The 16,794-nt window shown below is 44.6% G+C and overlaps 3 protein-coding genes and 1 long non-coding RNA gene across 4 annotated transcripts in view; 3 read left to right on the top strand and 1 right to left on the bottom strand.

Moving 5' to 3' along the window:
* Gdap1 (ganglioside induced differentiation associated protein 1) overlaps positions 1–16,794 on the bottom strand; it is a 70,966-nt gene that overhangs the window by 47,728 nt on the left and 6,444 nt on the right. The gene's annotated exons all lie outside the window — the stretch shown is intronic.
* Positions 5,580–7,049, top strand: LOC117184446 (uncharacterized). The gene is made up of 2 exons (XR_004469807.1): positions 5,580–5,727; positions 6,875–7,049. It is a non-coding gene; the product is annotated as an uncharacterized lncRNA (long non-coding RNA).
* LOC4814090 (uncharacterized protein DDB_G0271670) lies at positions 7,063–11,193 on the top strand (the record flags this gene model as incomplete). The annotated part of the gene is given in 3 exon segments (XM_033384016.1): positions 7,063–7,203; positions 9,866–9,988; positions 10,056–11,193. Coding segments are annotated over 3 exon segments (1,203 nt in total), but the record flags the coding sequence as incomplete, so codon positions are not given.
* Positions 11,779–16,318, top strand: LOC6900987 (uncharacterized). Its single transcript, XM_002134647.3, has 2 exons — positions 11,779–11,948; positions 15,329–16,318. The coding sequence occupies exon 2, from the start codon at positions 15,782–15,784 to the stop codon at positions 16,043–16,045; it is 264 nt and encodes an 87-aa protein (XP_002134683.1). The 5' UTR covers positions 11,779–11,948; positions 15,329–15,781; the 3' UTR covers positions 16,046–16,318.

Here is a 16,794-nt window from a genome sequence, read left to right on the forward strand (position 1 = left end):
CTCACAAAAGTCGACCCAATTACAAGTTGTTTGTTCTGAGTCGAAACAAGCGAGTAGTAAGACATCATCCAACCTCATCAACATCGTCATCGCAGTCACTGGAGTCATCGCAGTCATCGTAGTCATCGCAGTCATCGCAGTCATCGCGATGATCATCGAATTTGTGCAGATGGCCAAGCGTGGCGGACGACTGACCTTGCCACCGTTTAAGAGTACTCCAATTTCGAGGCACAAAAGCCAAAATCAATTTAAATGCTAGCCAGCAACTAGAAAAAGTTGCACAAAAAAGCATCATGTAAAAGAAAAACCTGAATGGTAGCTTGCCAGAGCGTACCACACGACGTATGCTCAATATTCGTGGAATCAAGGGGGAACGGAATATGAAATATGGACGGGATCTTACTTTAGCATATAAGATAGAAATTTACCTTTAGGCAAGTGTAGAAGAAGTCTTTCTCTGTTAGATCATTATTTTAAGTATATATTTATGTCCTTTAGATAGAGATCCGAACTGCATCTGAAAAGAACATTTTGAAGCTTATTAGGAATACATTTAAGGATGATCTGGGGAGAATATAGGCAGAAAATATGGGACGACAGAACTTCTTCTTGTTTTAAATACTCCAATGACACTTGGAGAATCCCATAGGAGGGCCTGAAGAAAGCCAGAAAAAGAGAGTAGGAGGTCGCAGTCAATACTCCTAGATAGTCCGAAATAGAGAATTTATGTGTCTGTAAGCTACTTTCTTCCATAGAAGATACCCTCGACACTACTACTTACATATACCCCAAAGCCAATTCACGAATTCTTTAATGTTACTCTTTCCCAGTACAGAAATATGTGTGCTATAAGAACATCTGTCGAGTGGAGAACTTCAGCTGCATTTTCTGTGTACGATATATGCTTTTTATGTGACTCTTCAGCATTCCATTGATCGGTAATGCACATTTATATGTAAGTAGGAGTTCGAGTACGAGAACGAGTATATAACCAAAACAAAACATGACAATATTTTGCAGCCAACTGCCAACTCAATTCGGACCACATTCTGTTGGCCAGAAGTTGCAGTCGTCGCTTCCGAGCCAAAAGGTGTCCAATGGCAAGAGCCAGGCCAGAGCCAGCACTGACCCTGTTCGCACCTCGTTATGCTGTGGCTATCCTATCGCTTTGGCATTTGGTACGAGTCGAGTCGAGTCGAGTCGAGTCGATTCGAGTACTTCTCATAAGTACACCAGTATCTGTATCTGGGTAATGTAATCTTTTCTCGCTTTATTCATGGCATTTTCTGTATGAAATTTCCCCCAAAGCGTTTGTCTATCATCATCTCAGCTCAGCTCAGCCGAAGCTCCGAAGCTCCAGCTCCAACTGCAGCTCCAGCCTTTTGCTTTTTTCTGTTTCTGCTTTGAAATCCGATCGATGGAGGCAGAGGCAGGGGCAGAGGCAGGGGGCACTTTGGACAGAGTTCAGAGCTGCCTTTGGCCTTCTACACTGTTTTTGAATGGATCTGCCATTAATTTCAATCATCTCCGAAGTATTTTCCATTGAATTAGTAATTGGTTTTGGTTTTGGGTTCCTTGGTTCGCCGGAGTCTGGTTTGTCACTTCTATAAGCATGTACCTCTAGACATTCATCAAATGGCAATTCAATCAAATCTTTTTGGCATTTTCCTGGCATACTTTTTGCTTGTGGCACCTTTGACTAATTTCCGATTGTAAATGATGATATTATCTGTTCTGTTGAGTAGTTTGAAAATTGCAAATATTTATTATGGAAAATAAATGTGAATGCTGGACATGACCTACTCCATATATTTAAGGGCAAACTCCTCATCACGTGTGCTCTTTAAGCCGCTTAAAAGTTGCCAAAAAACAAAGTCACTTGAACTAATGATTGGTAAAAGAGCTCCAGTAATCCCCAGTCCCAGTCGGCAAATGTGACAAAATAGTGTGACAATTAAAGTGGGTAGATCCCCCCCTTAACACATTTCCTAGACAGAGGATTCACTTCACTTTGATTACAAAACCCATCGGCAATTTGCCACAAAAAGCAGAGAGAAGAGCGGCCAAAACGAAGCCTTTTATTGGCGATGATGTATGATATTTTTTGCTCTGATCCAAAGAAGAGCGAGGTGGAGGTTGGAGGGTGGAAGGTGGAAGGTGGCATGAGTGCCGCTTCGGAAGGTGGCATGATAGGGAGTCTGAAGTCAAAAGAGGCGGACGGGTCGCGGGCATTGCGCAAAACTAAGACAAAGACAGGGGACGGCGAACTGCGGACTGCGGTCTGCGGTCTGTGGGGGTGGGGGTGGGGGTGGCGATGATGATGATGATGGATCATTCCCCGTTTTTTTGGGGCCACTAACGGATGTGGCATGTGATGTGTGGCATGTGCCATGTGGCTCCATAGGATGTTCTTCTTCGACTGGCATCGGTCTCGTCTCGGCTCGGCCCGTCTCGGACCCTCTGTGCTGTTTAGCATATTCATTGTTGATTGCCGGGCCGCGATAATTATAATTCCTCCGCCAAGACCTCCGTTCTGGTCTTTTCCTGTGTTCTGCCTTTAATTACCTTCCTTCCAACGAGGCTTTTGCATAATTGCATTGTTGTTGCCGAAATCATCATTAGAATTTTTATTTGCACAATAATCAACGCGCGGTACAAACCCACGAAAAAACAGCGAACAGGGCCCCAAAAAATCCCCAAAGTGCATTGTATTTGTGCAATGGCAGAGAATTTTTGGTTTTTTCTGTTGTTGTTGGGGGGGGGAGAACACACAACCAGAACAATGAGAACGAAATGCGTTCATCAAATGTTTGCGGTCTGTTTGCGAGTGTTTTGTGTGTGTTTTTTTTTTTTTGTGGGAGTGGATGGATGGCGGTGGATATTTCGTTGCAGAACTGCAATTGACAAATGATGCTGCAGCCATTTGTGGGGCAGGGGGAGGAACCCCACGAGAGGATGAGCGCAGTTTGGGGGCGGACCTTGGATTACTTTGAGTTGCATTTCATGCACTCCATGGCTGTAATTAGGAGCAGGAAATCCGACCTGATACTGTTAATCCATCCGGTTTTGTTTACAGCACTTAGCCGTACTTAACCAAACGCTCTAGAGGTCAGCCCTTCGGTGACCCTGAATGTAAGATCTTCTTCGCACAACTTCGACTGCTCTTTCGGATCCGCTGCCAGCCGCTTCCCAGAGTCGAATTATAAAAACATTTCTAAACAAATTTAGTAAATTACAGCATTAGTCGCATTAGAGCTGACAAAAGAATGGGAAAAACCGAGTGAAAAATTGCGTTTATGCTGGGGGCAAGTGTCATATCACATGGTGGACGGAGGCATGGAGTGGAGTGGAAGCCAACGGGAAGCCAACATTTATGAGACCCCCGCAATTACTTGATCATTGTTTTCGTCACGTATTAAACCAATTTTCAAATATGAAGAAGCGTTGCTTTTGTTGCTGTTGTTGCCGCTGCCGCCGCTGATGATCATGATGGAGAGGCTACCCAGACGCTACCTTCAAATGGGTAAAAGTCAAGGTCGTGTGTGGGGTACGGTCACAGCGTGTGAAATCTTCGGAAATTGATGGGGGGGCCATTAGATAGCGCTCCGAAGAGCCACCGCACCCCGCCCCCGCCAATTGGGAAATCCAACCTGCTTACAGCAGTACACTGGAGCGTACACACACGACCAACACCCAATGATAATAAGTGCTATCCATAAGGCAGTGCGGGCTGATGCCCATACTCAGAGCCTGGTCTGGTCTCTGGTCTGGTCTCTGCAAATTTAGAGCCAAGAAACTGCACTCGAAACTTGCGCTGATTAAGGGAATTTCTCACACAATTCCACCGCCGCCGAAACTTGCTCTCAAGCCCAAGCCATGAGCCACGAAAGACGTTTCGTTTCGTTTCGTTTGGCAATGTCTATTGCCAGTGCTCTGGTGCTCTAGTGCTTTGCTTTTCTCGAAGGTGAACCAGAATGCAGTCCGGAGTCCGGAGTCCAAGTCAAAGTGTCTCAGATTCAGTCCCAGGTCTCTATGGTCTGTGTCGATCTCTCAAGCAATTGAAGCGCATTGAATGAGCCGTCGGAGCCGTCTCCCAACCGGATTGCCACCGCCACCGCCGCTGCTGCTGCCACTGCTGCCACTGCCACTGCACATCTTTTGAAAGTGAGCGGCGGCTGCGGCCCCAAAGACTGCATCAATTCTAGACCAAATGAATGTCTCTTGCCAAAGGCAGCAGCTCTGCAAATTTATTGCAGCATTTTATTTTAATTAGTTTAATTTATGATAATTTTTTTCAAATCGAAATTAAATGCTGTCACACAGCCACAGGAATTGCATAAGTAACATCCGCTGGGAGTGACATTACAATCTCCTGCCCGAAGGGTTTTCGGGGCAGCGATGAGCAAGGGGAGGCCCCGTGGGATATGGGGGTCAACAGGTCATGGGTTTTACTTACAGATGCCAATTTTCCGTTCAAATTTGGACAAGGAAAAAGGAAGGTTTCTTTGCCCTTTTCAGCGTGTCGTCCCTTGCTCTTCTCGCACTGCTTTTCCTTGTACTGCTTGATGCTTTCACTGCTTGATTCTACTTCCACGACTTCTCCCTTTTGTACTGCTTGTGCTGTCTTGAAAAGAATCAATCTTTCCGTATCACTGAAACTTTATCCATTGATCTCAGAAATCATTTGCCTCCGTAGCCTTCTTTGAAATATACGAAAGGATGATCCAAACAGTTTAAATATTAAGCCATCGATGCCCTTAAGGTCTTAGGTACTCCACAATCGCCTTCTTATCACGTTCCCTTTAAAATTTCTACAGAATAGATGGGACGTTTCCTCAATGAACTTAATAGATATGAACCACTTTTCTTTTATTTGATTTCCCTCTTATGTGGGTCCTCTGTTGTTGTTTTTGTCTGCTGCTTTCCCTCTTTTCCCTTTCGCTCTTTCTCCCCCGAGTAACCAATGCGAATGCCAGTCGAGAGTGAAGTGAGTTCGTTGCCTAAGTCTTTCGTTTATCCATCGCTAATGAGCGAACATTTCGCACCAGCAAGCGGCAAGCGGCAGGCGGCAATCGACAGGCGGCAATTAAATGGAATCGGAATCGCCGTTAAGTTGGCCAAGTGGCAGTGGCCGGGCCATCATCAATAAGCTGAAATTCGCACTAATTTTTGCCTTTGCTTTGCTTTGCTTTGCGACACACTGCCAAACAAATAGCCAAACAAACATCCAAGCAAAAACCAAACAAAAGCCGGTGGCAGCCGCACAGAGAGTGGGCCTCTTCTTAGCCATGAACGAGAGCCATGGGGCTGGGAGAGAGACACCCGAAGCAGCAACGAGGCATCAATGGCCACGATGATTTAGTTTTCCAGCTTCGGATTGGGATTCGGATTCGGATTCGGCTTTGGCCTGGGCCTGGGCCACGATGCGAAGCGACGCGACGCGACGATGAGGTTGCTCTTTGGCAATTCCAGCGCCGATGATGACGCTGTGCATTTTTGTGAGCCAGCCTCGTGCGCTCATCTATCTGTCCGTGGAGACCCCGGACAACCCCGAGCAACGCGCTCTCGAGTATAAAACTAAAATTGATGCGAATTTTTGTCTAACTTTTGCATCAACTTCAAACGCGGCCACACGTGCACCGCAGACGCTCCAGCGCCAGCTCCAACTCCAACTCCAGCTCCAACTCCAGCTCCAGCCTCAGTGTTCGTTAAGAAGTTCGCTCTGAAGTGAGTCCCAATCAGACACGGATACGATCTGTTCGATGCAGTGAGCGTGTGTTTTGTGCGTGGCATTTAGATTAGTTTTTTTTTTGGTTTTGTGCTCAAGTTTGAGAAATCAACAATTACGCAAATTGGTTCCCATGAGGAGCCCCACAAGTGCGGCATAAACTGACCAACACAAGTATCGTGGCAATAACCGATTAGAATATCCAGAAAAAGGAAAAGGGTACCTTAGGAACCCTCTTTCAAGAGCAATCCTATCTCTGGAATCGAATCAAAGCGGTGGTTTTCCTTGAAGGAATAAGTGAACGACTTTGAATCAAACATTTAATGACGATTCCTTCGAGATAGTAGGGCGATTGGAGAGGGAAATTCTTCTGTGGTTCACCAACAACAGAAGCTCAAAGTTTGTATTACTCCAACCTTGTCCTAAAACTATTGTTATTTACAATGTAATGTCATTCCCGATTCTGAGGGGATTCATCAGTTAAATGATGCAAAATCACATGGATTCTTGGGAAAATCAGATGATCAGATGCCATCTTAACAGGTCATCATTTTGGGCAAAATGAAATGTTATTTAGTTGTTATTTGGTTACATTTTTCACTGATTTCCTGGGGACCCGATATGGGTTTCCATTCCCCAAAGCCATGATCGCCAAAAGAACGCCAGTGGATTACTCCTGTCATAAACACAACATTTCCCAAGTGGCAGCTGCCATAATAGCAAACAGCAAACAGCAAATACCATAGCCGAATAAGCCATCAAATGCGAAGTAAACAATTTGAAGTATTCTCAATTAAGATTCATTTTGTGGCCATGCCATGCCATGCCAGGCCATCCATTCGCCCGCTACAAAAGTGAATGCAAACGGCAGCTGCAAGCTCCCCAGAAAACATCCGAAGAAACAGCAGTACCCGAATCTCCATTAGCGATTCCCCTGCCGCCTCCCCCTTCCTCCCATGCCGCCTCTGATGAGTCACAATAAACATATAGTTATAAAATCGAATTATGTATCTGCCCCAGCCACAAACCATCCCAGAAAGACCAGCAGAAGAAGAAGATGCTTCGGCAAAAGATTTCCTTTCTAAAAAACACAGCAAATTTAAATCCTCGACTCGTTTTCTTTCGATTTTCGTTTCGTATCTTTAGATAGTAACAGAAAAAATCACATTTAAATTACGTATTACCCCGAAAGAAACAAAAACAACAACAACAAAATCCCCCAAATAAAAACCCGAAAAATCACAGACATCATGGAAGCAGCAGCGAACAAATCACCGCAGCAGCAGCAGAAGCAGCAGCAGCATCTGCAACATCAGAAGAAGCGGCAGCAACACAGACAGCAGCAGCAGCAGCAGGGGCAGGGGCAGCAGGGGCAGTGGAGCCTCGGCGGCATCTCCACGTACCACTGCCTCGGCCTCCTAATGGTCGTGTTCGGAGTACTCTCGATGCTGCTCGCAGGGAACTGTGTCAATGGGGTAAGTCATCGCAAAGAGTCGTCTTCCTCCCCCAGAAGAAGACCCAATGGTCGGCGGTCGTCGGCTGTCGGATCTTTTGAGGCTTTTATGGCTGGCAATTATGGCTGTAAAAAGGGTTTTTATGAGCTTGGGAAATGGCTTATTGAATTGAATAATTTCGTTTGGTGCTGCAATGCCTGGCACATTGATTTGACAACTTCATTGGTTGGGGAACGATCCCCGCCTCAGCAGCAGCAAAAAAGTGTCATCTCAGATAGTTTCCTACATTCATTCGGAGTAAAAAGATTGCGCACACCATTTGTCTCTTGTTTGATATGGATCTACACGAACCACCCGTGCAACAGCCACCCTGCAACAGCAACAACAGCAAACTCCCACGCAAAGTTGCAGCCACAGCAACAGCAACAACAACAACATCCACAAAAAATAACAATTGTTGCCACAAAACAAAAAATAGACCAAAAAGGTGCCTCAGTCTCAGTCTCTGCCGCGCCGCGCCGCATCTACCATCGTCTTCTTTTTGTTGGTGTTGCAAGTGCAACAAAAAGAGGCTGCAGAAGAGGATGCAGAGCAGGGGGTGGGGACAGCACACGAAGCAGACAACCAGACAACCTGTCTGCCAAAGTGTTAGACATCTTCTCACGTCCAGAGGTAACCCAAAAGCTCCCTCAAGACTCCTCTCACTCTTCTTTCTCTCTCTCTCTCTCTCTCTCTTTCTATAAGAAGGTGTCGTCATGGGGTCTTTCCATTGAGGGTACTCCTGCCCTGACTACAAGGAGTGACTGTGATACAGATTTAGAAAGAGAATCCACAGAGATGTTCCGCTTCTTGAATCCTGAATCAGTTTTGATCAGATTTTTACTTTTTAAAGTGGAAATAATGCTCAAGAGCCCCATCTAACCGAAGTCTAGCCATTACCAAAGTATTCCGAAAAAGTTCCTCAAACAAAACCCTTCCATAAGAGCACACAGCATTCGTTGTGCATCGGATCTCCAGCTCGTCTCCAGCTCGTCTCCAGCTCGTCTCCTAGCTCGTGTTACATTATCAATTAGCCTTGGTTACCCCTTGGTTACCGCGCTTGGCAAACACAAGCAGACAAAAGAAAATGCAAGGGAAAATTAACCATTTTCCATTTGTTAGTCCAAACTCTTATGCCAGAGGGCCCCGGGCCCCATCTCGCGCATCTGCCTCTCCGTCCGCTTTGAGCGAATTGGTTGGTATTTAAAGGAAAACGCTCTCTGGCCAAAGGTTGAGACTTGCCAGTCGTCAGAGCGGGGGGGTAATTGGGGAGCACAGGGCGGATGTGGAGTGTGGGGCTGTCTGCCTTTTTGGGTTACTGAGGCAATGGGCGGTCTATATAGTTTGCTGTTTTGGGCTCTTTTTCGCTGCAGTTGGAGCTGGAGCTGGAAAATGTTAAAAACCTCAGGAAAGTTATTAGCGTGAAAATTGGCCAGCGATTGGGAAAAGCTGAAGCCCAAAAAAGGGGGAAAAATCACTGCAGTAACAAGCACATCGAAATCGAATTCGAGAGGCAGAGACAGAGACAGACAGAAGGTGCATCCCATTCCGCGGAGGGGCACTGAGAGAAATTTATGGGGAGATGGATTGGAAACTAATGGCACCTCTAGGGAGCATAGAGGAGTCAAAGAAGTGAAAGATAAGGCAAGATTTGCCCCACGGCAAGATTTCCCACAAATAAATCCATTGCTGGCCATAGTATTATTCCGAGCACCATCCCCATTCCCAGACCATCAAATCTTTGCCCATAACCAATCCGCAAGCAACGTTTGCAATGTTCCGACATTAGCATAAACACCGCATTAACCCAAACAGAAAAGACAGGCAAACTTTAACCCTTTTTAAAAGAGATCTTCTCCAAGGAAGCCCCAACCCCCCATCTCCCCCATCGCCCAGGCAAAAGAGGCAGAAATGAAAGGTGGATTTACTTGAGCGTAACAGCAATGGAGGGGCACTACAATGGGGAGGGGGGGGGACTGCATTTAGATTAGAAATTGAGGCAAGATCAAGATAGGCCATGAAGATGCAGCATGTGTACATCTGCATATGTAGATGCCACCAAATGAGGCTGCAACCGATGGATGATGAGACAAAAGAATCGAAAGACAGAGAAGGGTGCCACAGTGCCACATACTGGTCGGGTCGGCTCGGGTCGGGTCGGTCACATCGTGTGTGTCGTGATCCATGATGATGAGGTGGCTGCCACGCTTTATTGTTTCTCTTGTTTTTCGGTGTGCTTTTCATGGTTTCGTACGCATGAGATTGACAGTTGGTTGTCACATACTCACCCCCACCCCGGAACCCTCGTCCCCCCTCGGCCACCGCTTGTTGCAACTGTTGCAAGTGCACAGATTTTCAACACTCACTGATTCTTTTGTTGGTTGGTTTTTTTTGGTGGGGAGGGGGGTGGGGGCTGTTGCATTTGCATTTTAGATTTTTCGTTGTGTGGCAATTGTTTCAAATTGTAATTTTGTGATTGTTTAGAGTTCATTTCGTTGGTGCTTGGGCAATGTGCAACCCCAATCCAGTCCCACTCCCACTCGTACTCCTACTGAAGGTCGCCAGCGATGAGATAATTCCCACCACAGAATCATAATACCAATTCGGTTTAGTACTTATGAATATTGTCCTCGTTTTTGGCCAGCAAATCGATGGCTACATTGCTGGCGAGGACTATCCAGCGTACGATGCAGTGCCCAAGGGTCTGGCCTTCAACTGCCAGGGACGCCAGCCTGGCTACTATGCGGACACAGAGACGCGTTGTCAGGTGAGGATTGTGCTGGAGGAAACCCATCGAAGCTTGCAACTAAATTGTGTTTACGATTCTCTCGTAGGTCTGGCACTGGTGCCTCCATTCTGGCCATCAGTACTCCTTCCTCTGCCCCAATGGCACTGTCTTCAATCAGGCCGTTCGTGTGTGCGATTGGTGGTCGAATGTCAACTGCGCCAGCTCCGAGCAGCTCTACCAGAACAACGATGAACTCTACCGCATTCCAGAGCGCAAGCAGCAACAGCAGCAGCAGCAGCAGCAACAGAACGATGTATGATATGAGGCCGATGATGAGTATAAGATTGGGACAGCAAATGGAACCAGAGAGCGGGGCGGCAGACAGCGGGAATTTCAGCAAGCACAATACAATATCACTAGCAATAGCAACAGCAACAGCAACACTATCAACACCAGCAGCAGCAGCAGCAGCAATAATAGAATCCTAGATAGCAGCGACTACAATAAAATGACCAAAAATAGTTTTAGAGGTAGCATGAGATACAGTACCAATCCTCAATCAACATACTCATCATCACAGCAGCAGAAGCAGCAGCAGCAGAAAGAGAAGCACCATCAGCAACATAATTCTAGTAAAGGTAATAGCGAAAGGAAATCAAAGCCTAGCAGTAGCAATAAGCAGAACAATAGGGGTAACCATAGTAGAGTAGAGAGCAACCAAACTAGATCTAGGAATCGCACCACTAATCGCACACATCACAACAACAGCAGCGGCACCAGCAGCAGCAGCAGCACCAGCAGCAGCGGCAACAGCAAGAATCAGAAAAAAAAGAACAACAGCAGCAACAATCAGAAAAAGAAGAACAACAGCGGCGGCAGCAGCAGTAGCAGCAGCAGTCCACGTGGCATGCAGCGCTACAACACGAATCAATTCGAAAACGATGCAGAGCTCAAGGACTACAAGAGCAAAATCAAGAACAAATACAACATCGACTATGATCATTCTTTAGATGAAGAATATGAAATAATCGAGGCCATTGAATGAATTGATTTGGCCGGATACGCGTTGTTCTCATTGTTTAAAAACATTAAACGATAAAAGATAACCAAAATTGGCGCCAACTTTGTGACCTCTTCTTTGGACTCTGTTCAAATGTTTCCCAAATTTTTTTTTTTTTGTACATACATACATATATAAAAATACATCCTTATCATTGTTAAATACCAATCACATTTCATACTCATTTAAATTTGTAAAGAAAAACGTTTGCTTGTGATGTGAAACAGTAAAGGAATCACACATGAAATAAAATTTGAAAAATTAATAACCGCCTCTAAAACGCCTAAATAACGGCTTTAGAAGAATGAATACAAGCAGTGCCACGAATAACTGTTACAAGCAGTACATGCATAGCAGCCTGCTATTGGTGGTGAGTAGTGCAAGCAGTCGATACATAGCAGCCAGCTCTTGGTGGTGAGCAGTGCAACGAAGCAGTGTAAGCAGCAGGTTCATATCAGCCAGCTCTTGGCGATATGTAACATGCTCAGCTACTAGCTATTGTCAGCGAGCGACTAACGTCAGTTAAGCGCCAACGGAAAATAGATGTATTCAACGGAAAATTATATAGAAAACACTAAAGTTTCTTCTGCTACTTAGATACGTTTATACTTGTTACCTTATTTAATGACGATTTCCCATTTACTAAACATTTCACAAAGCTTTTACATCTGCTTCATCTAATCTTTTCGAGGTGCTATATAGTCATCCCCCTCACACATTCACCTATCTAGCTGTGAACTTCTTGCTGTTCCGATCCAGTTCCAGTTCGCTTCATCGACGGACAATTTGAGAGAGAGGGAGAGATTTCTGAGAGCAGCTTTCCAGCTGTCAAAATCATTTGTTTGCACTCTCTTGGCCCGATCGTGTTTTATAATTTATAATTTATTTGTACGGCGATAGAAAAATGAAATGCCTACGGAAGTGTGGATAAATAATGCGGTAATTATGGCAAACAGTGAAACCGTCTTATCGGAAAGGTTTATTTTCTTTGGAGTTACGCACGAGAGTGGAAATATTGCCAAGTCAGCTGAAAATTGAGGCTGCGGCGAAGTGCACGAAAAACTGGCCCAAATGGAGGGGGAAGGGGAATGGCTGTCGGAGCTCTCGAGTGGAATGGTCGCCCTTCACTGGCTTAAGCTCTGGCTTAATGGAAATATAGTAAGATCTGTGAAGGAAGGCAGGAACTATTAAGAAAATGTTTTGTGGCATACTAAGTGGATACCACATCCAAGAAAGCCTTCTCCAGTCAAGAACTTTGCAGCGAAACGCCACAAAGTTGTGGTAATGACTAGCCTAAAGAGAACTGTATCCAATCCCCACAAATACTTAAATACAGAAGTATTTAGCCCGAAACCAAACCAGTTACACTCCTCTCCCTCTCTGTCTCTCTAAAACCCCCGTGACATCCAGCTGCATAACCAAAATTCAAATTCAAATTAGGAGGAAATACTCGGAGTAGAGTTGAAGAAGTAGTTCAAGTTTTGTATGCCAACACCTGAGACATGCCATTTCCGCATCAAATACAAAACATATCGGTAATTATATACCACATATGTATACTTGTATACCCGTCGCCATCGTACACCTACGCAATGCCACTCGTTCGTGCATAAGAAATAAGCCTCCAACTGTGATGCGGAAATATCATCGGAGCCCCGGCCCGGCCCGGCACGGTCTTTAGGCAAATGAACGGAGAAACAAAATCAAAGCAAACGAATAAACAAAAGCAGAAAAAAAGCCTAATTAAAAGTCAATTCCAATTTCAGTCATTAACCGAAAGCCGAACAAAATTTGACACAATTTTGTGTACCATTTTGTGGCCCAAAGACACCTCTCCTCTTCTCTCCTCTATCCCCGCATCACTCCTACCTGAAGCCCCAGGCAAATGTTATATTTTCTTGACCATTCACCGGTGGTGGTGGTATTGGTGGTGTTGGTCACCCACATTCGGTTTTGTTTCCCTACGCCACGTTTTTTAATGGCTAAGACAACCACAAGACAATAATAATGGCTGCAACGAACTGGTAACTGGAGTCGAGTTAACACCATTTTCATTATGTAAGAGCCTACTCTTGAACAATATTTTTGTTTTATTTCGTTTCGTCTCTTTGTTACCGCTGGTCTGGTGGGAAGTGTCCACTAATTAATATGCAACTAAATAATTTACAATGTGACGCGAATTTTATGCAAAATATCCTAACGAAATATGATCCACACAGAAAGAGAGATAGAGAGAGAGAGAGACATATACTAGAGGGGGACATGGAAAGAGAGAAGAGAGAAACAAAATACAAATTATTTCATTAACTTGACTTGAAAATGTTGAAATTGTCTTCAACAAATTGCGAAAATTCAATTTATGAACAAGATAGGCATTTTAAGGTGGCATAAAGAATTTTGAATACTCTAGAAAGTACGGAAAGGGAATCAGAAAATGATGTCTGATCCATAGATCATTCATACTATCTCTAAAAATTGTCATCCGATAAGAGAATTTTCCAGGTAATGGCAGGTAACGGCTTTGATCTATCATTTTCGAAGAAGAGTAACCAAAAGTAAGCAGTACCCCATAGCCAAGAAGAAGAGTAACAATATCGGCAAAATGTCAGAAGGTCTTTCAAGGTATCTGGTCTCGAAAAACCGGTAGATCCACGCACACACAATCCCAGCGGTCAGCGGACACCAGAGCGGACATCTTGTGATCATCATCATCACTCTACGAGTACGTACGGGTCCGCGTACGAGTGTGTGGAGAGGCTTCTGCTTCTACGAAATCTTCTTAAAGTCTTGCCTTTGCCTGTCCAGCAGTCACATTGAAACTTGTCCATCCATTAACTCCGTTTCGCTTTGGGTCTCGAGTAGCGGGTCCCTGAGTTTTCCGATTTTATGCGACAATTCAACTTCAGCATTTACAAAAGTTTTGCATTCGACCGATGGCCAGGCCAGGAAGAGACGCACTGGCACTGCCACTGCCACTCGTACTCCTCCTCCTCCTTGATCACCAGTGAACGGACGAAGGCAATCCACTTTGTATATAATTTTTGCAACTGGTTTTTGTATCTTTTTTCTGTCTGCAATGCAACTTGGGGTTTTTTGTGTGTCGTTCGCATGCGTTTTGAAATTAATGTAAAACATTTCGTTATGGTTTGTTTTCCCTCTAAAAGACTACTCCTCGGGTTTCGAGCAGCCTGTCCATCGGTGAAGTTGAAGTTGATTTGTGTGCTTAGTATAATTGCTGCGATTATCGAAGAGGATTGCTGAAGAGGAGTCGAGTCGTCTCTGCCTCTCGTCTCATCTCATCTCAACCGCGGTCTTCAGAGTCTGGTCTCTGGTCTCCGGTTGTCTTGTCTCGTTTGGGGTAAGGTTAAGTCGCTTTTCGTTAAGCGATTGTCAAGTGTATTCAAATCCAAAAAGATGCACACTCTTTTTGGCCAGTTTTGACTGGGGTTTGTCTCTTCAATTCGTCAGTTGCTGACAGGAGGGGCAGTGGCGTCGCGTGGTCCGAAGGGGGGTAAAACGTGAAGTCTCTGGTTCAGGTTGAAGGTGGAATAAAGAGATAGTTCAATATCAGGGTTGATTGATCTTTGATTGATTGATTGACGTTTAACTTGAATCATTTTGGATCAGAGTTCAATAGTTAGAGGTTAAAATTTGGGTTTTATTTAAGGAGTTTATTGTGGGACTTGAGAGGTCAATGATACGTTGAGTATTGTATGGAAATATATGTACATTTGATGATTTAAGAGAATAAGTATACAGAAAATCATTCCAAAATACACACCGATATCATTTCTAGGCATGAAGGATTCTCTACCATCCATAGAACTCCCTTTCACAGAGCTCCGATCTATAGATCATCCATCCTCTCCATAGATCTCCTACCCATAGATCTTCTTTAAAGTATTAAGACCTTCTCTTCGCTCCTCTCTTTCGAGTCATTACCCAATCTCCATTTGATTCAAGGTTTCCCCCATCCAACAAATTGGATCTTCTTGCGCCCCCGAACATACATATATTTCTCTCGATTAGCATATAGTCAATTTAATCAAACAACCATTTTCTATGCTAATCAAGCACTTTTGACCTGCCTCAAACCCGCGCACACTAAATTTCCATATAGTATACTCCATCGTTGGACAAATCTGCCATTTACTATTTACTATTCACCATTTTGTGGTCACACCTTTTGCTCCAGTTTTCGGGCCATTTTTCGCAATCCAATTTGTTTACTCTGCTTGGGATCATCTTCGTTCGTTCGTTCGATTCAAATTAATTTTCAATCAAATTAAGGCGAAATTTGTTTTGTTTTACTTCTACAGGGAGCCCCGAAGATAGAGCGATTTTCAAAAGAGAAAGAAGAGAAAGAAAGGAAACCAATGCGCGATGCTCTACACAAATTAACATAATTAAGGTGCCTCAATGCTCAATGAAAGACGAACCTCAATCAACACCGCTATCGAATGCAAATGAGCCCGAGACCAAATACCAAATACCATCCATGGAGGCGACATCACTCAACGAGCCGAAAGCCAAATGTGCAGCATCACATCACAGCAGCAGCAAAACTTAAAGCCAACAATTGCATAATATTGTATGCCCGTGAAGACAGCAGGAAGGAGAGGTTGAGGGTAGCAGACACCGGAGGAAGCGTTATATAGAGAGGCATTATATAGACGACCTCATTTACCCATAATCGCAATCGGTTGATCAAAGATTCAGAGAGTCAGAGAGTCAAAAAGAGAGAGAGAGAGAGAGGGATACAAACAAACATTATGGATCTATGGGTAATACTACATCAGGTGTGCCTCCATGTGCTGGACGTCTTCAAGATCTACTTAAAGTTTGCATTCCTCACGCTGATCGTCTATCTGGTGGCCGAGTGGTACATCATACGCTATGGCGCCGAACTGGAGGCCCAACTGGATGCCCATCTGGTGGAGGGCGCCGAGCTGCCGGAGGACACCGCCGAGCGGGCCGCCTCGAACAGCACTCTCGGCAAGGTGTTTCGATTTGTGGTGAACTTTTTCATCCTATAAACAGGTGATGGTGACGGTGATGGATCGACTGAACCGAACCCAGTAGCCAACAATCCACTGAAACCAAGGTCAATCACGAAGTGGAATCGGTTTTCTGTCTTTCGCGGAATTGTAATTCGATTCAGCGTTCAGCAGGCAGCAGGCAACATCTCAAGGCTCCGCCCCGTTAAGAGAATGTAAAAAACTTATGATACAATCGAACCAGTTGCATTAAACCACAACAACAACAACAAAAACAATAAAACAATAACAATAAGGAGCTGTAAAAAACAAGTTGAACGGCTTTTTACTGGGGACTGTAGTTACAAAGGGGTTGGGGTTGGGGGCTGAGGCTGAGGCTGGGACTGGGGTGGAGGGTTCCTTGATATAATTACAACAAAATTTACATTGCATTTGGATTTCTTTTGGTCAACAGAATTACAGACTAACAATGACTCAAAACAGATTTTAGGGTGAGGCTGGCACGAATTTGGGCCAATTGTTGAAAGAACCGAAAACAAAAGAACAGTCACCACGGAACCGCCAGAAATTCCAATAAAAAACAGAGTATTTGTGCACTTAATTTAAATGCAAAATAAACTGAGATTTTTTACTTTTTTGAGGGTACTTTGGGTTCTTTGTGAGCAACATTCATCAGAGCTGGAGATCCTTTGTTGAATTTGAAATGTTCAAAAGGTAGAAGACCCACGGAGTACTTGTGGCTGAGCACTGAGTGCTACCGCAAACGGTACTCTTATAAGACCCATAAA

Source organism: Drosophila pseudoobscura, chromosome X (genome assembly GCF_009870125.1).
Source record: "Drosophila pseudoobscura strain MV-25-SWS-2005 chromosome X, UCI_Dpse_MV25, whole genome shotgun sequence".
NCBI lineage: Eukaryota > Metazoa > Arthropoda > Insecta > Diptera > Drosophilidae > Drosophila > Drosophila pseudoobscura.